Source organism: Amblyomma maculatum, chromosome 1 (assembly GCF_055883805.1).
Source record: "Amblyomma maculatum isolate TAMU_Amacu chromosome 1, ASM5588380v1, whole genome shotgun sequence".
Classification (NCBI taxonomy): Eukaryota; Metazoa; Arthropoda; class Arachnida; order Ixodida; family Ixodidae; genus Amblyomma; species Amblyomma maculatum.
The window spans coordinates 220,086,454-220,109,865 of NC_139344.1; the positions used below are offsets into that span (position 1 = coordinate 220,086,454).

The window sequence follows — 23,412 nt, forward strand, 5'->3', positions numbered from 1 at the left end:
GTTCGTCTTGCTGTACAACCCACCAGCACAGATAACACAGACGTATCTTTAACAGGATTTTAAATACGAATTTGTAAACGTGGGTAATGCGGTAATGAGTACTGGTGAAAAGACTGAGTTTGTGCGTTCGGTTTCAAAGCTGATTGCGAACGCAGTATTCTATGATCGCAGTTCTCTGCGAGCACATTTCAGAACAACAACCGGTTACACTTTCGTGTCCATGCCTTCTTCACGCTACACGAAGCCACTCAAAATACATGCAAACCATTCTCCGCGGCTAGCTAGTCTACCAGCCACGGTCCAAGTTTGATTTGTAAGCCAATGGTCACTTTTTTCGCCCGATAATTTTCGACTTCCTTTTATTGCTTCCTCGATCGATTATGCCCCTGGTAGTGTCCTGCCTTTTTCACCCTCATTGACAGATCTGTTGCAGCTGTTTGGTGCCATGGCAGTTTGTTTTGTACTACGTCCTTTTATTATGTATCCCTGCAGTAGGTATTCTTCTGTATTATTCAGCATTGTTGTACAGATTGTTTTACTTACTGCACTTCCTAATAATTCTGTGCTTCCTGATGCAATGAATACTGGTATTTACGTATCCTCCCTCTCCTGCTTGCACGTATAACATGTCCGCACTATCTTGTAAATAAAATAAGTAAATAAACAAATAGCATCAAGTGTACATTCCTTACTCGTCCTTTCTGTTCGATTCACGTGCACTGGCATCATGTGATTCGGGGAGACCCATGTGCAACGTTATATTCAACCGCCAGAAGTTTAAAAACTTGGCTCAGTTTTCTAACGCTTCTCGTCTCGTTCAATTCATTTTGAAAAGAGCCGGTTCCCTCAGGTGCTACTCGCGAAGGGCTGTGCGGTGGTGCAGCGCTATTTCGTTTCGTCTATTACACAACGGGACCCAATGGATCCCTTTTAACCGCCGTCGCGGACACCGGGAGAAGGCGTCCTTGGGTCACCGAACAAAACGCGTGACCGTGGCTGCTATACTCACAAGGCGGGTCGCTGCTGCGGTAAGGCCGACACGGCCTCGGCGCCGCCGAATGGTGGATGATGCGAGGGCGGTGAGGCCTGCATGAGGCGCGGAGGGTGCATGTAGCCGCCGGGCACCGCGCCCGAGGCGCCGGCCGCTCCTCCGAACGGACCCGCGGTCAGGCCCAGGCCAAAGGCACCCGGCAGCAGCGGCCGCATGGCCATGCGCAGCTTCTCCAGCTCGGCTTCCTTGAGACGCTTTTCCTTGGCACGCCGGTTCTGGAACCAAATCTTCACCTGCGTGGCAGCCGAATGTAACGCATTGGTAGCAAATTATGGCTCAATATATACACGACTCAAAAAATAAAGAAATACAGAAGTTGGCAAAAGCAGCCCACTGCCCGCGCAGTGTGTAGTGCTTTATACTTCTCGAATCAATCGCAGCAGTAAACGAAATCTATCGGTAATGCTGCACTCTACCAAAAAAGCTGGAGGTGTCAAAATTTCTGCGCTCATAATTTAGTCTGAGATAATTTTTTTTTTTTTTTTTTGTCTAAGCAATGAGGATCGTTTTAAGAACGGCCAGACTCTTTCCTTGTCATGGAGAAACAGTGTGTGGCAGTCATTGATGTACATGGTCGTACTTCTAGCGCAGATTTATGCTGTATCAGACTCCATACAAGCCGTGCAGCATTCTCTTAAATCAGTTTTGCATGATAGCGCAAGGAACTCGTTCTGCTGAAAGCCCGGCATCGCCGTCGTCCTGCAACCTGTTGAAAAAACAAACCAACGAAAAAGAAATCAAAAACAACTCGAACGTTTCATATGAAGCTAACGAATAGAGGGAGGATCGAAATGAGGCCGAAATTGGCCAGGAGGTTCCTTCAATCGAGAATTTCGAAACAAATAAACCATTCGGTAAAACAAATTTGTCGCTACTGGAGTTGGAACCCACGACTTCTGTATGCAGGCAGGAAGAAAGCGAATGGGTCTCGAAAGTGTTTTCTGTTTTTCGCTTTATAACATATGCCACGAAGGCCCGCAGGTGTCCTTATATGTGCCCGTGGTCCTAGGGCAGGAAGGCATAATATATATATATATATATATATGCCTCTCTGCCGTGTGTTTCGGGGGCGTACTGATGCTACAGTAATAATAACTTTAGGAATTTAGTAAAACAAATTAACAAGAATTAGCAGGGAACAAATGTCCTGTTAAAGCCTCTATAACGTCTATACGTTAGAGGAGAAGCGTAAGCGTAATCGTAATTTTTGACACTCTACGTTCCGTTTTAATTAATATTTTCCTTAGTGCCACAATATAGATCCTCTGTGAATTACCAAGGGCGCTTTTCTTCTTAGTCCATTGTATTGTAGATGCGTAAGAAAAACAGCTTTTCTTGACGAAGACGTCCCATTCATAATTGGACATGTACTCATAAAATCATGTAGCGTAAGGAAGTAGGCCTAAAATTCCCCTCTCGGCTATCCGCCTCCTCTGCCATCGCGACTGAATACGTTGTTCCGAACATGCCAAACCCTAACAAACATGCCGAACATTCGGTCAAATCAAATGCCACCGCTGAGTATAATCAACCGGCAGTGTTCCCACTCTTTAAGACGAGCATAAGGAGTAACCTGTAAATAAACTAATAAATTAGGCCGTGTTAAATGTTACTTCCCTGCTAATTAACTTATATAAAAGAGTTCAGCTCTTGCGCAGCATCTTGAAAATTATGACCCACAAGGGTTCACATTACAGTACATTTCATCGTTTCTTAGGAGCCGTGCTGACCAAATTTATTAACACTGGTCGCATTTCAGGCGTCGGATATCCCATGCGCGCGAAAAAAATTATAAAAAATATAAAGGGACTTTGTCAACGTTTTAGGACTCCGCCGTAGTTCAGAACAGTACTGCAGAAAAGCCTTCTTTACAAATAAGGTACGGTGGTTCTGCGCGTTCGGTCAGTTGATGCGAGTGATATGGTAACTTAGTATGTTCTATATAGATTACCTACGATTAATTAGCCAGAAGGATGTGCACAATAGTCGGAAATCAGCATTTTTTTAATAACAAACGAAAAAAAATATACAGTCGAGCCCGGAAATATCCAACCTGTATGTTCAAGATACTGGCTATGCCAAACAGAGACAAAAAAATTCGATAACTTTTCGCTCGCGGAGGCCGGTCGGCTGCGCTTCATTGGGAACCTGCCGGCAAGGATTTCTACAGAAATTATTGCGGAGAGGGAGGGAGGGGTGCGATGCTTTGCATATAGACGGCCTGGGGTTGACAGGGGCAAGGAACCACCAAAAAGGCATCAAACTCTACAGGTCGAGCAAATATCTTGGTTCTGTTACATTTAACTAAGACCAAAATACTCATGTTTTTTTTTTCCCCCCATTGTGTACAAGCTTTAAAATATAGGAGGGTACGTAGGTGCTAGTGAATTTCAGGTCAAGATGGACAATATGCACGGTATAAGCTTAATTATCAGAGAATAAATTAAATAAAAATAACTAATAAACTTTCCTATGTCTTATTTTAAAGGGTAATATTAAATTGCGAAATTGAAGACCATCAACGTGAAAGCTGAGCCCCATTTTTATATTTTTAATCACCGGTGCGCTTCGAAATACCGAATGTCGAAAATACGCATTTTAAAGGTCATTCAGTTGGCTTTTCTGCATTGCATAATTATATATGAACGTTAACTACGCTAACTTCAGCATTATTGGATACACAAACATAGTTTCTATTTGATGCATAGGAAATGCGACAGACGCCATTTTATGAATGAGCAATGCCGAAAAGCCAACTCAACGAGCTTTCAGATGCGTTTTTCTGACGTTCTATGCAGGATTGTACGTGACTATACCTGCCGATTAATGATACTTAAAAATGGGGTACCTTTTATGTCGACGGTTTCGACTTTGAAATATAACACTGAGCCTTAAGGTTGGATGTATAATAGTTGGTTACGAATTTTTTTGTTAACCAACCGCCTAATCATCAAGTATCGTTTGCGCTAAGTTGGCCTTGCTGTAAAACCAACTTATACAGACTGCACATAAGTATATCTTGTAGTTTTTCTCAACGGTTAAAAACAAAAATAGCCCTCTCTATTTCCGGAGCGCTTTTAGCGCCGTTGAAATGGCTGTCATAATTGGGACGCTACTGTCCTATCATCGACTCACAATGCAGTACAAACTTACAAGCTTTCTGAGGGGCGGCTTTGTGGGTCAAATTTGGGGGCTTGGTGCATGGGTGGTCTAAATTACGTCAGAGGAGAGTAAATGAGGGTGGGGGGGGGGGGGGGGGGGGGGCTAAATGAATAGGTGTGACGCCAGGTATTACAGTCTCCTTACTAAGCGCAGCTGTCAAGATTTTCTACTCAGCGCAGCCTGCAATTTACACCAAAACTCAATTTTTTGCCGCATAAATTTTTCTGAATTCAAGAAAAACAAAACACGTCAAAATGTTCTTTCAGAATCGCTGAATTTTGTCAACAGCTAGCCCAGCCACTCTTTGTTGCGCTGCCGTAACATAATCGGAAAAAAAGAGTGTGACATGCAAAGGTGGCTCGCAGACCTGAAGGGTGTTTCGTACTGATATGCGGTACTTGAGCGTACTGATCAAGCTGAGTGTGTTTTTTCTGGCATATACAAAAAAACATATTATCCGGAAATATACAAAGGAGAAAGGAAGGAAGGACACATGGCACTGTCAACATAAAACATTTTCACACCATGTGACACATCTTATCGTGTGACAGAGAAAGGGTCATATTCTGATTTTTACAAGTGAATTGAAGTATCGCTTATGCAGTAATCACCCCTTTTCTTTATATGGTAAGCCTCCGGTAGTTCACGTGCAGTTTGATCTTTGCCTTCCCCTAGCATCCTTGTACCATCAAAATGCGGCGGACATTCCTGGCAAGACCTGCAATGCTTAACCAAGTTCACATCTTCTTCGTTCGCTAAATTTTTTTCATGCTCCCTCAAGCGATCATTGACACATCTGCCAGATTGGTCGACATAGGCTTTTCCGCACGACAGTGGAAATTCATATACCACTCCCGATATACCACATGGTGCTGGGTATGCCTTTTCCAGCATCCAGCTTTAAGTGGACTCCTTGCGAGGTACGAGGGCATAGTTGGCCGAGCTTTTTCAGAGCCGAAAAAACGAGCGGCACCCCAAACCTGTTCGTAACTTTCTTCAAGTTATGAGAGACTGTGTGCAGGTAGGGGGCAACTTCCAGACGTAAGATGCGCTCAACTTCTCTCGTCTTCGTGGTCGTAGCGCTCTTTACCTTTTTCAGGAGGGTCTCGGCAACAGCCGTTACGATCGACTGAGGATAGTCTGAGCCCAAATTTTTGCCACTTACCCGTCAAAGCTGGTCTGCATTTCATGTTCGCACGAATCGACCGTTACCTTACGATTCTTCACACTAAAATAATTATATATACCGGGTGTCCCAGCTAACTTGAACCAAGGGTTACAAAATAATATATTTGAGGTAGGTCAGTGAAACCAATTGCATACAACTGCCAGCCTGTTTGCGCACTACAGGCAATTTTTTGTTTTGCAATTACTTAATTAGCTAATTATGTTAATTTCTCTAATTTATTAAATATCGACTTTAGACCAAAAATGTGAATTGGAAAGTTGTAGAGCACCTTCAGAAACCCCCATTCCAGTAATTGCGATAAAGAAAGTCTCACGTGTATCTTTTTTTCCCGGCTGAGAAGAAAGCCCGAGAAATACAAATAATACCACGTGACTAGCGCATTTGTGCACAGCGATTGTGGTGCTCTCAGTCGTGGTTTGAGCGAACGAAATCAGTTGCGGCCGTGACCCGATGGTCCCGTTGCAGCGGCAGGCAGAAATGTTGGCGATGGTTCGAGCGAGCTCGAGCTCGCCCGTCGCCACCGCGAGTTTGGCCAATCCTGCGCACCGCAGCAGCCTACATCACGACAAGCGGATGACGATAAAGAACCGGCAAATGAAGGTGCAGCGCTAATTTTAGTCGAGTCACATGATGTCATCTCGCCCCTTTACCCAAGCATGTATGCGCAGATTCAGTGGCTGATACCTTATCGCTCATCCGTTTGTCGTGACGTTCGCTGATGGGAGAGAAGGAGGCCTTGTTACAATCTCGGTGGTGTCGGCTCGCCGCTCTCGCTGCTACTGCACCGTCACGTGGGCCGGCTGTCTGACGCGGGCGAAGAAGCCATCGCAGGCATATCGGCCTGCCGCTTTAACGGGGCCAAGAAAACACGGCCGCAGCTAATTTCGTTCGCTCGAACCACGACTGAGAGCACCACAATCGCGGCGCACAAATGCACTAGTCACGTGGTATTATTTGTATTTCGCGGGCTTTCTTTTGAGCCTGGAAAAAAAGATACACGTGAGACTTTCTTTATCGCAATTATTGAAATGGGGGTTTCTGAAGGTGCTCTACAACTTTCCAATTCACATTTTTGGTCTAAAGTCGATATTTAATAAATTAGAGAAATTAACATAATTAGCTAATTAAGTAAATGCAAAACAAAAAACTGCCTGTAGTGCGCAAACAGGCTGGCAGTTGTATGCAATTGGTTTCACTGACCTACCTCAAATATATTATATTGTACCCCTTGGTTCAAGTTAGCTGGGACACCCGGTATATATATATATATATATATATATATATATATATATATATATATATATATATATATATATATATATAAAGGAAAGAAGCCAACAATCGGCGAGGCCAAGGAAAGCGTTGGGGATGGTACTTTATGTGTTCTTTTTTTTAAGTTTACTTGGATAATCACAGAAATTAGTAATGTAATCTATTTAGGGGAAAGATAACTAAACACAAAGTATAAGAAAAAACAACGTGCCGATGGTGGGAACCGAACCCACGACCTCCGAATAACGCGTCCGGTGCTCTTCCAACTGAGCTACATCGGCCGCTGTCCCCCCCTGCTACTTTCTTGGGTATTTATGTTGTCTGTATACGAACCTTGAAAGTGTTCACCAGCGCCACTCTCAGCCATAGCGGCGGACGTGGAACGTCCTTTGTTACCGCCAGCGTCACGTAGAACATGATCAAGAGCGAGGGCGAAAGCTGTGCTAGAACCCTCTTACGCTACCTATGGCTTCAAGACTGCCAGAATCGAGACCCCCGTAAGCTACAAGCAGATAAATTAAGGGGAAATGAGGGTGCTCGTTATAATACATGAAGGAAAGAAGCCAACAGTCGGCGAGGCCAAGGAAAGCGTTGGGGATGGCACTTTGTCTTTTTTTTAAGTTTACTTGGATAATCACAGAAATTAGTAATGTAATCTATATAGGGGAAAGATAATTAAACACAAAGTAGAAGAAAAAACAACGTGCCGATGGTGGGAACCGAACCCACGACCTCCGATTAACGCGTCCGGTGCTCTTCCAACTAAGCTACATCGGCCGCTGCCCCCCCCCCCCCCTGCTACTTTCTTGGGTATTTATGTTGTATATATATATATATATATATATATATATATATATATATATATATATATATATATATATATATATATATATATATATATATTGTGATGTACTTAGGCGACAACGAAGTTAAGAGTGCAGGAGCGGAGCAGCGGCTCGGGCCGTGGGAATGATGCGCCGAATTAGTCGTCCCCGCTCTGGAATGCGGAGAGATGTGCTATTAATGGTTTATGTTATGTATGTGAGTCCAATTTTAGAGTTCGGTTTAGTCTTGTTTTCTGGTTCAGCAGCTTATAAAATTCGGCCGCTTGTTCTCTTGGAACGAGAAGCGCTTCGGTTGTGTCTTGGACTTCCAAAATTTGTTGCCAACAATGTGCTCTACCTTGAAGCCCGGATTCCACCCTTGATATATAGATTACAAATTCTAACTGTTCAAAGGATATGTGAATCAGAGTTTCACCGATATATGTCTATTTTTTGCTGTCAACCAACCTCTTTTTTCGGTGTCCATTGGCCTAAATTTCACACCCCGCAGGTAGTTACGGTCAAAAATTTTCTAGACCCTTTAAATGTTTCCCTTCCTAGTATTCTACCCATACAAACCAGCGGGTCTGTTGAAATTGTCTTTGATGACATATTCTCGAATAATGCTAAAGAGTTATCATCCGTTATTCTAAGCGGATTATTCGAAGATCATTTAAGAAGCCTTTCTGCTACTTTAGTAATAGCTACTCACGCATCTCAATGTAATGAAAAGGCGGGTGTGGTTATATATTGCCCGCATTTTCTGTCCGGCTTCCGGACTGCACAATTTTTGAAGCGGAGTTTCTGGCTGTGGTACTCGCTTTACGGAAATTAGACTCCTCTTTTTCTAAAGTGGCTGTTATTTCCGACTCTCTATCTTTTGTGTTCATCCCTCTCTTCATAAGTGGATTCTGGATTCTCTCCCTGATCCCTCGACATTTGAAACTTGTACATATGGTATGGGTACCAGGCCACAGCAATGTGACTTTAAATGAATATGCTGATAGTTTGTCAAAAGAGTCCCTCAATGGCCCCGTATTATCTATCCTTCCGGCGACAGCGTACATCCCCGCAGTGAGGTTTTGGAGAAACGTTCTATTAAATATGAAAAATGGGCATCTTTTAAGATCTGGTGACTACCTGCATCTAAATTATTTTTAGAATAGAAAATTGTAATTGACGGCAACTTGAGATTTCTCTAAAAAGGTTGCGATGCCGTTTCCCACCTTTAAATTTCTATCTTTATAGGTCAGGTTTGGCACTTTCTCCAGTCTGCGCATTTCGCGGTGAGCAGGAATCATTAGATCACTTTTTATTGTTTTGCCGCCGCTTCAATACATTGAGAAGACAGTTGATGAAAAGGCCATTGCAACAGCTTGGCCTCAGTTTAAGTAGCCCGATACTGTTATCATTTGGCGCCACCATCCAGGTCTGTTTTCACCGCCATGCAAAAGTTTTTACTGGAATCAAATCGTTTGCCTTGTTAAATATTTAAACATCACTTGTTCTACAATTGCAGTGCCAATCACCCGTGTGTGTTACAACTTTTCATTTTATATTTCATTTATTTCCCTTTTTGTTTCCTTTTCTCTACACCTCAAATTACTTTTCTTTTTTTTTTTTCTTTTTCATGCAAGTATATTTCCAAAATTTTCTTTGCTACCCAATTCTTGGCCGATACCCCTCTGTAGGTATGTGCCATATGTTATTTTGGTCAACAACAACAACAAGACGGTGCAGACAGAATAAAGCAGGGCGTTCCAAGGAACGGCCGTGTTTCGCTTGTTCTCCTTTACAATGGCGCAGTCGACTAACGTCAGGCCAGACCCGGACCTCCCCGATCCGCTCCTCCTTTGAAGCGGCCGGGCAGTCACACGGCCGGCTCACTCGGCGCTGGGACTCCCGTCCGAGAACGGCGTCCATGTCTCCTCAGTGGATTCGGCCCTGGCCCTCCTTCCCGAAGCCCTCTCCGCCCTCTAGGAGTTATCCGCCTCTTTCACTGCAGTGCTTGGCCGCGCTTCGTTGTTCTCTGGGTGCCCAGTACCGCCGGTACCGCTTCCGGAGTTCCGTGATTTTTCTGATGACGCCGAATCGTGGGTTCAACTTGTCGACGCTGCTGCCTGGCTTTCCGCCTGGTCTCCCGCCACCACGCGCGCCGTCGCGGAAGACCATATCCGTGGTGCCGCCCGCGCCCGGCACCTGTACGAAGGCCGCCGCTGCACCACTTGGTCGACCTGGACCGCTGCCCTCCTTGCCGCCTTTACACCCCTAGCCAGTACACACGATGTCAAGCCCACGACGATGAGATCGCGGTGCCAGGTTCCAGATGAAGACGTCGCCCTATACATTTACGACAAGACCCGTCTTCTTCAGGCCTGCAATATCGAGTGGCCCGCGGTCGCTGCCAAGCAGTACATCGTCGATGGCCTTCACGATGCCACCCATGCATCCATTATGACCACACTGGACACCGACAGCCTCTCCATCTTTGTCCACCGGGCGTCCACCTTGCAGTACACCGCCAGTCGTCGCGGGATCCTTGCTGCCGCCGGGACAACTGCAGCACCCCAGCATGCTGCCCGCCCACGCATAATTTTCCAGAACCATGCTCTTCCTTTCCTGCCGGTGCATGTCGACGGCATCCGGGAGTTGACCGCACTTGTTGACACTGGCGCTCAGCGAACGGCTTTGCTTCAACGTCATGGACCGGTGCCTCTTAGTCAATGGACCTGGTCTCCACTGCAAGGCTTGCGGGGAAGCGCCGTTCCCGCTGGTGCAGTCGATCTCCGCATCCGCACTGAAGCTGGTAGCAAAGTCCTGGTGGGCGTCCCAGTGTTTGCGGACTTGCCTGCTGACCTCATCTTGGGTGCGGACACTACCTCATGTCCGGGGACATGGCTATCCAATCAAAACAGGGAAGTGCAGCTCCGCGCGTACTGCCCGTGGACGAGCCGCCTAAAGGGAAGGCTAACCATATGCAACACCAACAGAAACAGGTGAAGCATCCGAAGAAAGCCTCTATTTTCCGAGAGCGGATGAGTGGAACAGTGAAGTGGTTTAACGTGATTGGCAGCTACGGTTTCATCAACCGCGCCGACACTGGCGAGGAAGTTTTTGTCCGTCGCACAGCGTTACAACACTCCCGTAAATATCACCGCATCCGGAAAGGGCAGAAAGTTAAATATGAAGTGATTTCAGGGGAAAAATGCCTCACTGTTGCCAATGTCAGTGTGCTAGTCATGAAGTCCGCGCAAAAACGTCGCCAGTTCGTCGGGAAGGAGCGAGCCCCCACCTACTGGCGTACTCAAGGAAGCTGTGCTTCCGGTGGAAGCAGTGGAAGCAGTGGCAGCAGTAACAAGTATTGTGGTGCAGCTTCTTCCATTTCCGTTACCATTGCATGCACTGTGGATGCCTCAAGAGGGTAGTTCCAGACCAGGGAGAACAATCGGATACCGCGCAAGGAGAGCTAGCCAACAGCAAGTAACTGGCACTGGAGAGGAGCATGACTCTCAAAAAGGCCTTGGCAAAACGTCCAAGTGGCAACTACTCAAAGAATCTCGCCCAGAGAGCAACGCGCTCACTAAACCGGACAATGTGGAAATATTATCGATTCGAATATCATCATGGCTTCGCAGGAGGACAGCCCGAAAAAAAAAAAATACGCCTTGTGCCACAGATGCAACAGCAGCGATGTGGTGGTGCTACATTTAAGGACCGCAGTGGTGGCCGAGTGTGGTGTACTTAGGCGACGACGAAGTGAAGAGTGCAGGAGCGGAGCAGGAGAAGACGATGAAGACCGAATAAACCAAGTAATGGTCGTGTCTCTGCTTGTACTCCTTTACAATGTGTGTGTGTGTGTGTGTGTGTGTGTGTGTGTGTGTGTGTGTGTGTGTGTGTGTGTGTGTGTGTGTGTGTGTGTGTGTGTGTGTGTGTGTGTGTGTGTGTGTGTGTGTGTGTGTGTGTGTGTGTGTGTGTGTGTGTGTGTGTGTGTGTGTGTGTGTGTGTGTGTGTGTGTGTGTGTGTGTGTGTGTGTGTGTGTGTGTGTGTGTGTGTGTGTGTGTGTGTGTGTGTGTGTGTGTGTGTGTGTGTGTGTGTGTGTGTGTGTGTGTGTGTGTGTGTGTGTGTGTGTGTGTGTGTGTGTGTGTGTGTGTGTGTGTGTGTGTGTGTGTGTGTGTGTGTGTGTGTGTGTGTGTGTGTTGCGTGTGCGTGTGTGTGTGTGTGTGTGTGTGTGTGTGCGTGTGTGCGCGCGCGTGTGCGTGTGTGTGTGTGTGTGTGTGTGTGTGTGTGTGTGTGTGTGTGTGTGTGTGTGTGTGTGTGTGTGTGTGTGTGTGTGTGTGTGTGTGAGTGTGTGTGTGTGTGTGTGTGTGTGTGTGTGTGTGTGTGTGTGTGTGTGTGTGTGTGTGTGTGTGTGTGTGTGTGTGTGTGTGTGTGTGTGTGTGTGTGTGTGTGTGTGTGTGTGTGTGTGTGTGTGTGTGTGTGTGTGTGTGTGTGTGTGTGTGTGTGTGTGTGTGTGTGTGTGTGTGTGTGTGTGTGTGTGTGTGTGTGTGTGTGTGTGTGTGTGTGTGTGTGTGTGTGTGTGTGTGTACGCGCGCACGAATTCGTGTATGCTTGTTTAACTCATTTCTGTTATGGCTCCACTTATTCCGAGGTTTAGTTTTAACACTGAGATGATTTGTAGCAGTCGAGTCAAGTGCTTGTTCATTGAAAAAGGCAAAAAAAAATCAAGAAAGTTTTTTCCCCAGCTTTAGGCTGTCACAGTTCCGTCGAAGAAAACAAACTGCAAAATAACGAAATGAGAAGGCTCAAACTGCCTCACCGTCCGCGTCGTTGTACTTTGGTCAAAAAGACGAGATCATAGATGGGGAAACAATCGGGCATGCATAGAAAGCATGGAAAGAAAACCGGAAAAACAAACGGAAGCCCGAGGCACATAAGTGAGCTAGGAATGCGTAATAGAAACACAGCGTGAGAAGCCAATTAGCAATAGAGTAGCCGACATCGGGCACTAAGACAAGGAGATACGAGCAACACGCGCCGTAAGAGCTTTTACCGTGGTAGTGACCACGTGGGTATCAAGTCACGGCATCGCGTCATTAAAGTATGCGCAAATAGACGCGTTGCTCGCAAGAGTTGAGTTGCTTGCGTCATGTGTATTGCATTGCTTCCAGGTCACTGTTGCATCGCTTTGTGCTTAAATGAATGCTTTTATTTTTTCCTTCTGCTGTCAACAAACAGCGTCGTTCTATGGAGAGCCGTCGATAGGATCGAATTTCTTTGCATTAGCAGAGTCATGTACACCAGGGATTGTCCTCGCAAAATTCCGTCACTATAAGATCGCCTGAAAATCATAAAACTTAGTTTCATATGTACTCTAGCCAGAGCAACACGTCATCGTGCCACGACACGTAAATATGTGACGATAAACGGGTGGTGCTATAAAAATCATTTATCAGCTCTAACTTTACAGCACTAGCATTTTACGCGTGCTAATGAGGGCATGCGTGCATCCTATGGTGAAGCTCTTCCCGAGTAAATATAGTCCAACAAAAAGAGTAGAATGCATTCTACATTTCGCCATTACCTCTACACGCTACGTGTATGCTGTGCAGAGGTGTCCATAGTGACTCGAGTATTTCAGAGCAATCCTACCGGTGCCAGTTGTATGGCGCCATCTGTAGTTAGTCTTATGAAATGCTGTTTAAAATGATGTTTGATGACAACGCATACTTCCGCCATCGCTTGGAGGCATCAAAGACAACTGGAAATCTATATCTGTCGTTTCAGCCATGCGGACACTTCTTTTTCAAGAACAGAAGAAAAAAAAAAAAAAAAAAAAAAAAAACCTGAAGGCAAGTGTGTACTTCAGCAAATTTCTGAAAATTTATTTAGTAATAAAATAAGTTTGAATTGTACTAATATCGTTTGCTGCTCAAACGCAAATATTGCGCACCGTACCAAGTCCCGCTTTCACAGGGCAACTGCGGAATATCGCAAGATGCTGTTATGGAAATACTTAGTGGAATGGTCTAAGCTTTCAATGCTCAGCGAATGTGTGTGTGTGTGTTTTTTTTTTTTTTTTTAAATATTGTCCTTCGCCAGCACCGAGAACTGCTGTTGACAACCAACAGGTAACGTTCTTGACGATATCAGAAACGATTATGGCAAAACTGCGTGCTTCCTGAGGGGATATCTCCGGATATATTGATTGTTATACAGAGATTTCACGGCAAGCGAAAAGAAATCGCCTTCTAAGGCAACTTCTCACTGAAAAATGCGCTCGTCCAAAACTACTGGGCATGCTTTCATAACGCACTTTTTTTACAACAATATTTCTGAAAAATTTCACGGTACTTTCATTAATCGAGTGAATACTTAATAGCCGGACAATTATTTTAGGAATTTCGTGTTGGACATAATGATAACCAAACAAATTTATGCTGTACTGGAAGGAGCCAAGATAGGAAGGCTATTACGGAAATCGAATTGGCTAAATATCTAATACAGGGTAAAACAATTCACCCTATGAGATGTGTATCCCCATTTTTTATCTTTTGAGGGTAAAAGGCCTGAAAGAATTACCATGATCCAACAAAATGCAGCACCCAAGCGGCTTTGTGTTTATAGTCCCATGCCATACACATGTGATATGGAATAGATGTGTTCACTGGCGGTAAATTCTTGTACAGCGCTTATTATGTTGATGATTTTGTTTGTTTATATCTTGTTAACCAATGGAAAGTTCACGAAGCGTGTAAGTGAACTTGTGCCAGGCACTTTAACATTTTCAGAGGGTGGGTAGAGGGGTGCTTCGCACCAAATCTATGACGGCTGAAAATGTAACATACGAAAGCACGTTCTCTCTTCGCTGTTTGTCAAAGGACACCGCAATACGTCGCGCTCCCGCGTGACAGCGCTTCATAGCATCCCTTCTTATCAGTGATGACGAAATCCCACTGCACACACATGCGCAAAATTACGTGCTCCTCAGGACTGTATACACTGCAGGGAGCGAAGATCAAACAGCGCATGTGATGGGGTCACCTAAACAACACACTGGGCTATTACGCAGCTCCGCGCGTAAGCACCGTAGTAATCTGGACAAGTGTTGACGTACGTTTACATAAAGCTCCGCCGTGTTAAACGCGGCAACCAGCGCGGGCAGAACTGGTTGTAACACCGGTGGCGCAAGGCATGATAAATGCGAAAACACTCATCTTCTAGCCAGCTGCAGAATGAGTTTGGGCGCATCAGGAGCGGCTCTCTAAAAGGGCGCTTGCGAACTGGCACTGCAAGCAAGGTGGACGGAACAGTGAACAAAGAGGACGTAGAAATGGGAGGGCAAAGAAAAGTTGCGCCAAACAATCATGCAGTAGGCCCGCGACATGAGCGAGGAAGTAGAGAAAGAGCGACAAAGGGGGCGCGCGTTGACGCGGCGTGCGCGGCGTTCTAGAGAGAAAAGAATGAGAAAAAGAGCTGGTAGAAATGTTTCGCCTACAACTTGCACGTAGAGAGCGACAGCCCGTAAAATGGCCTTAACCGTCGAGCTTCCACGGAGTGCACGTTCCGACATCAACATCAATTATAACAATAGCAAATTGTGAGAGCTCTTGACGCAAGACGTCCACCCCGTTCGCGGCCGGCCCACGAATGAATGAGACATTTAGCGTGTTTGCTTGCTCAATTCAAGGATGGAGAAGAGACCGTATCTGTGACTGTGTTTTGCAAGAGAAAGCGAAAGTTTTTTACGTAGCTCAAGAGGGCGTAAAGTCATAAGTAATGCGCTAGCAGCGTTGGAAATTGGCAAGTCAATTATTTGCCGGATTGCTGATTACTTTAAACCTGGTGTTAATATACATGTCCCAGTTCCTCCACGCGCGCAAAGTTATCATCCACGAACAGATTTGTGTGGGGCGCTGAGTTTGATGCGCGGCGGAATGCTTGACGATTTCGAGCGCTCAAAATTTTGCTTACAAATTTAGAAGGTAGTTGTAGAAGTTTATCTTATCCAAATTTCTTTATCTGGTTCACAAGTAACAATGAGAACGGCGAGAAGTAGGAGGAGCAGAAGGAAGGAGAAATATACAGGTGGCTTCATCTCTTGAACGCAAGGGGAAACTATCGGGTGTTTCGCATGCCTGCGCAGCGGCCTTGAAATGCACGCATCGTGTCACTAATCTCGATGGCTATGTGTAGAAAGCCTCGGTGTTTATTATTTCAATATAAGGAAACTGGGGCGTTCTTATGATAGTGCCTTCAGCACAAATGCCCTTCCATCATAATTTTATTTTTTAAAAATCGCTACAGTAACTAAACTCCAAACCATAGAACCTCAAAACTTACTAATGCTGGAGTGGCTGAACTGGCTGGGTATCACGACAGGATGGCTCGCTAATGAGGTAATGCCAAGTCGAACTGAGTTAATTGATCGATTCCGCGACATTCATACATATGCTGACAATACGTCCCCTATACAGAAGCAGAAGCAAATCATTATTTGCGTCTCGAAATCCCTGCATTGAACGAAAGTTCATAATGATGCCTCTTAGAGCATTAGCATGACTAATGAATTGGTTAATCAACCATGGTGCTCACGGCGTATATAGAGGTGCTAATATAAAGAAAACTCAATAATACAGATATGCTCCTCAATAAGGCGGCATATATTTGAGTTTTCTTCCGTCTACAAACGACGCGAGTCCAGTGAAGCTGCTTTTTCTGATCAGGCCTTCCGCGGCCTTCCGCATATGAGTTCTGCTTTCTTCGTTTGAAATTCCAAATATTGTGAGAAGAGCACCTTAATATTTGCTTGTATATTATGCACTTCATCCAAGACCTTCATTTGATTTTTTTTATTATACGCTTCCATTTAATTTTACATTACTTCACTTCTTTGCACATGTTTAAACGGAAGGGATGGTATCTACCCCAAATAAACACCTTGTTCACTTGAAATGAGATTAAATTAAAAGAAAGGCCAAAAGCTTCCCTTCTTCTTCTTCAAAAGAAAGTGCGACTATTATCTAGTTAGTGGCAAGCACTTTCACAAGAGGACAAAATGAGTGGACTTGTTTAATTCGTTTATTTTTGTTTCATGCCCTGGTATGTTATTTGGCCAGTCTGTGCATGGTCACTGCTATCCATTTTCGCGTACTTAGGAATTCGGGAAAAACGTAATATTTACAATGCAAGTTGTTCATCGGCGCAATTTTTCTCATATTTAAGGCTGCACCACAACAATTAATGTATCCCCATAGCTCCCTCGGGGCAATTGAAGTTTTTTTCCTATTTAGAGCCAAAAACATATCCCATTGGTTTGCTATGGTATAGTTAACTCGGTGTGAGCTTCGCAAAACTTTAAAACCAATGTTCCTCAGCGCATCACAACATTAGACCATTGCCATCAATATTTTCATCACAGTATCTTGCAATATTCCGCAGTTGCCTGACTATTAAAAGTGGGATATAATAAAGCTGGACTTCAGTTTCCTCGGCTTATACTCAGTGTCTTTAGAAACTTGCGAACGGAGAAATTCCAGGGTACTTGATCTCTTTTTTTTTTATTCCGCCACTATTCCTCCGCCTATCAATATACACTTGCGTGCCCACTAATTGCAGTATTAATAGCGCGAATTAAGCCTTCCACACTGTTTTTGATAAGAATACCGCTGAGGCTACGCCGAATTTTATGTTGCCACGAATCGACATGCTATACTCTCGCTGTAAATAAGTGCACCGTCCTCGCTGAAAGTACAGTCTTTGTCTGAAGCGTAGAGGGGGCCTGCTTCTGAGCCACTTCGTAAGGCTTGTAATGTATTTCCAGTGTTCTGAATCTCTTGATGTTAAGATTTCTGTCTTACCCTCTCCAATGGCAAAAAAACCTCCACTAATGCTAAACCAGCTCCGCTAAACGGCTCAGAAGCAGACCCCTTAGGATCTACACTTTTGACAAAGGCTGTACATCTCAGTGCAAAACTACATTTCAACGCCATCTAGCAACAGCTATCCGGGACCGAAACAATCGTGACGGTGCCATATTTTATCGGCGTGCACGTGTCGATGTCCCTCTCACTGTGGCTAGATGGCGTTTCGATGCAGTTTTCCCGAACTCCGCCACCGGCTAAAGCGTTGCATACTACTTTTGCTCATGACTGTTCATCTCAGCGTAGCCGTGTATCGACTCAGCGTCCATGCACGACGGCGACTGCGGCACGAGGCAGCGGCTGACCTGCGTTTCCGTGAGGTTGAGCGAGGAGGAGAACTCGGCGCGCTCGGCGATGGACAGGTACTGCTTGACGCGGAACTTGCGCTCGAGCGCGAGCAGCTGCTGCGTGGTGAAGGGCGTCCTTGGCTTGCGGTTGCTCTTGTGACGTCGTAGTTGGCACTTGACCGGCAGCGAAGGCACTTCGCCCGGCTCTGCGCCAGAGAGACAGAAGGACGAACTGTCGGTCGGATTGCATGTGCGCCCACGCATAATGACTGCCGTGCAATCTTCTAAACTTCTGTGGTTTAATCCAGCCTCACCACAAAAGCTTTACATTGTCAGCAGAATCCTTTTCAACGCGGGCATATCTGACCGCGATGCGAAGCGAACCACTTCCCAGCCAATCGCCGAAAATCGCTTACGTGATATATACAGTCTTGGTCAAAAGTTTTCCCATGGTTCGCCCTTCAGCCGTATAGCGGAGAACCTATGGTGCCCTTCATGCTCATAGATGAAGGGAATCTGACCGTTCAAGGCCTTTAGATCTTTGGGGGTACCGTAAGCGTGCCGCTACCGCTGAAAAAGAAAAACTGAGCTTTTTTTTATTGTGCTGAGAATTTCACTACTAGGATCACCCAATTCAAGCATCGGATTGCGTCAGCCGTTACTGTGAGTGGCTGAACTGTATGGTGACATTACAACGTTTTCACAGCAATTCTTCCATCGCCGCAGCGCTGCGAGCAAGACAAGGACATAGGCGTGAGTTGGACAATCCCTCGGCAGAGCGTGAGATGCAGCTCACCGTGAAACAGTAGTTCAACAACTGCACTGACCATAACACCGTCTTGGTAAATTTTAAAGTGCCTGGCGTTTCGATAAACGATCACAGGACACTGAACATCCATGTCTTCTCAATTAGTGCTCAACCACAGCAAAACAGAACTAAACCATGAACCGAACCGATATTTCTTAGCAGACTCCCATTGGCGTAACCGGCCCTCTGCTATTGTTTGCCTCCCCATTGTTTTCCCTCTTTGTACCCTGCATCCCTTCCTCACGGTGGACCTCTGGTCCACTCTCATGGCCGAGAGTGCCTCCTTGATGTATATATAGGCTCCGTCGCATCTAACTCCGGAGCAACGTGCGCGCCACTGGGGGCGGCGCGGCCATCCAATGGGTAAGCGGCGAAACTTCGACGCTCGTGGCTGTAAACTTTAGGCCCGTGACGGAGCTTCTTTCGCTTACCTATGAGCCCTAAAAACAGTTACGCTAACTGCTGTGCTGTGGACTGCCACAGCAACTATTGTAATTCGCCGGGAACCAAAATGAGAGCAAGAATGGCGAAAACGTTGAATTCACTTCGTTCGATGTTCGCCAGCTAGGGGTAAGCTCTTGTTATATTTTTCTGCGTAATTATTTTGACTACAGATGTTTTTTTTTTTTTTTTTTTTTTTTTGTGGTCTTGAAGCAATTGTAAAAGGCTGCCTTCCTTCTTGTTGCATGTGCTCTTTAGAGTCAAACAAGTCAGTATAATGTCCCGTTTGTTCGTTTGCAATCGGCCTGCAGTGTGGTAGGTGATGCGGTTACTCCCTCCCATCTTCAGTCACACGTTCCCTCACGTCGTGGCCGTGGCTGGACTAAAAAAGCTTAACGCGTTTAGTCAAGCGTTCGCCTTGAAAGAAACTTGTCAGACCACTGACCGGCCGAAACGCCACTGCCTTTACAAGCATAGGGGTTCGCGCGTATACGCCGGAAGCAGCCAGGGGGGAGGGGGTGGAATAAGAGAGAGAGAGAGAGAGAAGACTCTCTCTCTCTCTCTCTTTCTTTCTCATCACTGACTTGGCCGCCATCTTGAATCTGAGAGGGACGGAGAAAGATGAGAAACTGGCAAATATAAGTAGTAAGTAAAAATATTGGAAAACAATCTTTCCGCATCTGACGACCCCTCAACCATTTTTGGCAGTGTGCACAACTTCCATTGTCGTTCTGTCGGCCTCGTTTTCAAGCTCAACTACACAATCACTTTGCTTGGCACAATAGTTCTTCAACAGAACTTTATCGTGTTTCTCCACAGCACATGCCTCAAATCGAGCTCGTTGCACTCGCTCCGAAAACGACGATCTCTTGGTCGGCTATCAGGTCGAGTAACAGCTCAATGAGCCAGAGTACAATTCCGGATATTAATGAGAAAGCACTTTTTGCCTTACGAGTGGCATCATTAGACAGTTCCGCCAAAGCGTGTTTTCATGAAAAAAAAAAAAGGGAGAGAGAGAGAGCATCAACACCAGGAGTCGAACTATACCATATTTCGATATCCCAGACGAACGCGCTAACCACTACTCTACACGGCGACTTTTTTTGTTTCTCTATTTCCTGTTCTCAATGAAGATTACAGTGAGGTAACAGAAAGGCTGCACTGTGTTTCATAAGCGGTTTAGGTTGGCCAGATCGGTCAAAGCTGGCATCCATTCAGTTTTCTCACTTTGGGAAGTAGCACGTGTACAATGAAATACTCCCGCGCTGAGCGAGCATCCTCGTCAGCGTGTCTCACAGCCGTTCTCGTTTTCCGTTCATACACTGTGAAGGCAAAGCAACATGGTTAAGTCGTGTGAACCCCCTTCCATCCTTGATTATGGACAGACAAGAACCGCATACCATACACGGCGTGACTGGCAGGTCCTTTCTTAAAGTCATCCGCAAGATGTCCCAGAGAAATATTGCAATCCAGAAGTCAAGGAAAATATGGTCTATGGTTTCCGGCTTATGGTAAATCGAGCAGTGCACCGACGGGGACAAATAAGCCTTTTTTTTCCTCAACCATGCTTACCAAGTAATATGCCACTGTGTAAAAGAAAGATGATACTTTTTGCTGACGATCGCACTGGCAACATTACATCAAGCAAGTCCTTGTACATGGGCTTTTGTGTTACATCACTTAGGTCATGTTAAAAGAAGCCATAGCCTTTCAAAAAAAAAAAAAAAAAAACAGTCAGCCTTTTGCGTTTGATGTTACGAGAAGACACCGAAAATTCGGGTAAGTCAGGACACAGTCTAACTAGTTAAATCGTACGCAGAAAAGTATCCCTTTGATTACGTAAGAACATAAACCTGGACACTATTTGTTGTAAAAATAAATGAGCAAAACCAAGTCCTTCCCTTTCACTGAGCGAAACAAATTTGTATGACTTGTCCTTTCCCAAACCGAACCCCAGAGAAAAACCGCTGTGAATTTTCTGCAGGCCGACCCTTCACAAGGGTAACGCTTTTAATAGTTACTAGACTTTCGCAACAGTGAAGAAATTGCTGAGTTAACCGCGCAAACATCGATAAATCAAGGCCATCCCACTTCATTGTTATCACTTCCCATTCATCCCTCCAGTAATCTTTCGTATCCTTGTAGTGTTGAAGCGGCACTCTGGGGTACCTAGCAGGTGTAATAAATCACGAAATATTTTCGAGCAGGGAAGGTACGTTGCCCCAGACCCCATGCCAGAGCCCCAAATATTTGTCCCAGTTGACTTCGCTGGTAGTTTGCTCACAAAAGTGAGTCACATTTTTGATTGCCTCTGAAACGCTTTCTTTATCATGACAGAAAACGGCTATGCCGTAAGCGTAGGAAAATGTCTTCACTTCGCTTTCTATACCTAAGTCTAAATCCTCGGATCCTTTCATCCTGAATTGGTTCTAAACAAACTGGCTGTGTATACGTGGCAAATAAAAGAAGAGAAAGCGGACATCCTTGTCTAACAGACGATTTTATCTGAACGCCTTCTGTCACCTGCTCATTGATGCCTATGAAATGATTTGCATAAGCCATCAGAACTGCCATTTTTATGTCTGAGCCTGCATTTACGTGATCCAATATTGAAAGTAGAATCGCATGGCTGACCCGGTGGAACGCTGCAGGTCAGGTTCTCCAGGTCGAGTTGCATCGTTGCAACATGTTTTTCAAAAGCGTCTCAACATTCCAAAATGCTCATGACTACGTGAATATTTGTGTATATGCTCACGTAGTGGTGACAATGTCGTTGGCGACAAATGAGGAGGCTTGAAATTCAGTGGAATGAACTCTTTATTGGGCTGAATTGCGCCCGCAAAAGAACTAAGCAGTCGGCGCGGTGATAGCAACACGCGTGCTCGGCGACGTGACAATATGCTTTGCCCTTTAATTCCACATGTTTGATACGACAATGCAATATTTTTAATTACCTTTCAGTGAAGTGTGCCGTCTGCCTTGCCTGTTTGGAGCGTGTCGCCGGTTGCTCATTATGGTTGTATCTGTTTGTGTGATGATCCAAACTCGTGAGCCCCTGAACGCTGCGGCCAGTCTGGTCTGGCACCCTAATCCCATAGAAATGGCAGCTGCATTGCGAGTCGGTACACTACACACAAGGTGACAGGCACCAGATGCCGCAGTACCTATACTGAGCCGCATATTACTTGAAAACTATCTGGACGTTATAGGCATCCAAGAAACCAAAGAAGACCGGACGCACCGATTACGGTACAATGGTTCTGTATGCCATGCTTTTGGTCAATCAAGAGGGTGCCTTCTGCTCCTCCGCACCTGAAATGGCATTAACGTTGAAGGTGTTACAGTGTGTCCAAGCAGCCGGTTTATAGTTGGTGACTTCATCTTTTCTGTTTCGCAGTGGAGGGTTATTTGTGTGTATGCGCCGAACAGAGAGTAGGAACGCAATAAGTCTTCTTTTTTTTTTTTTATCGGATTGATGTCTATATGAGGTGTGATTGCAATGTAGCCTTTCTTGTAGGTTTCAATTGTATATGCGCGCCAGAGGAATGAGTTAACAGCAGTGCTCTATTTTTTAAACGAGCTCGTCCAGTAGTGTTATTTGGAGGACGTTGCGAATTTGTTGTCGAATTTTGATGTATCGCAATCCACACGCTACCAGAGGGATAATCATTCAAGGCTAGACAGACTATGTGTCCGCTCAGCTTGCGCCTCTCTGGATGATAAAGCCTGTATCGTTTAGTTATCATAGCCTGGTCATGTGTACCATTGGATCCAAGGGGACGATTAAGCGGTCTAACTATACCCTATAAGCCGACTTCTTGCGAACGTGCCCCTAATTCTCCTTATCTAGAGTGAGGACGCTGGAGGGCGATGAAGGAAATGAAAAAATAAAAACACGAAAAGGAACAACTAGTGAAAATGAAATACAAATTTTACAAAATTAGAAGTTACAGAAATATAAGTTATAAAAATAAAAATCAATACACGATGACTACGTGTCGAGAGTCACAGCAACAGCAGTAACAACGCTTACGCTTTCGCATTTCTCCGGTGCTGGTTCTGCAGCGCTCTCAATTTTTTCCCAGGGGTTACAGCGCCCCATGCATGAAGCGGACAATGAAATTTTCGTCTAGCAGAAAAGCAGGCAGTGACTTTAAAATGCAGATATTTCTAGTTCTCCACGAGTGTCGTGAGGCGCTGCACGGACATTTACGGAACGTTAAGCTGAAACACTGAACTTGCACCTATTGAGCTGGTCGCTTTTCTCGTAGTGTAGAGGGAAAAGCGGCATGCGTAGCGTCTTCTACGCATGTCGCCTCTCCCTTACCCTGTACGAGAAAAAAGGCAAGCTCATTAGGTGCAGGGAAAATGACAGGCTGCAGTCGGTGCAGTCGGTGGCCGGTGGGATCCCTCTTATGTGTTCACGTAAGACGGCGACAAGGTGGTCAGGGCAGCCGA

At 45.4% G+C, this 23,412-nt stretch overlaps 1 protein-coding gene across 1 annotated transcript in view; it reads right to left on the bottom strand.

Annotated features, from left to right (window-relative positions):
• Positions 1-1,005: 1,005 nt before the first annotated feature.
• Positions 1,006-23,412, bottom strand: part of LOC146205653 (homeobox protein MSX-2-like) — a 69,556-nt gene continuing 47,149 nt past the window's right edge. Inside the window, exons 2-3 of the mRNA XM_084586943.1 lie at positions 17,724-17,911; positions 1,006-1,284 (exon numbers count right to left, since the gene is read on the bottom strand). Of these exons, the coding sequence (XP_084443069.1) occupies positions 1,006-1,284; positions 17,724-17,911 (467 nt within the window). The remainder of the gene's footprint in view (positions 1,285-17,723; positions 17,912-23,412) is intronic.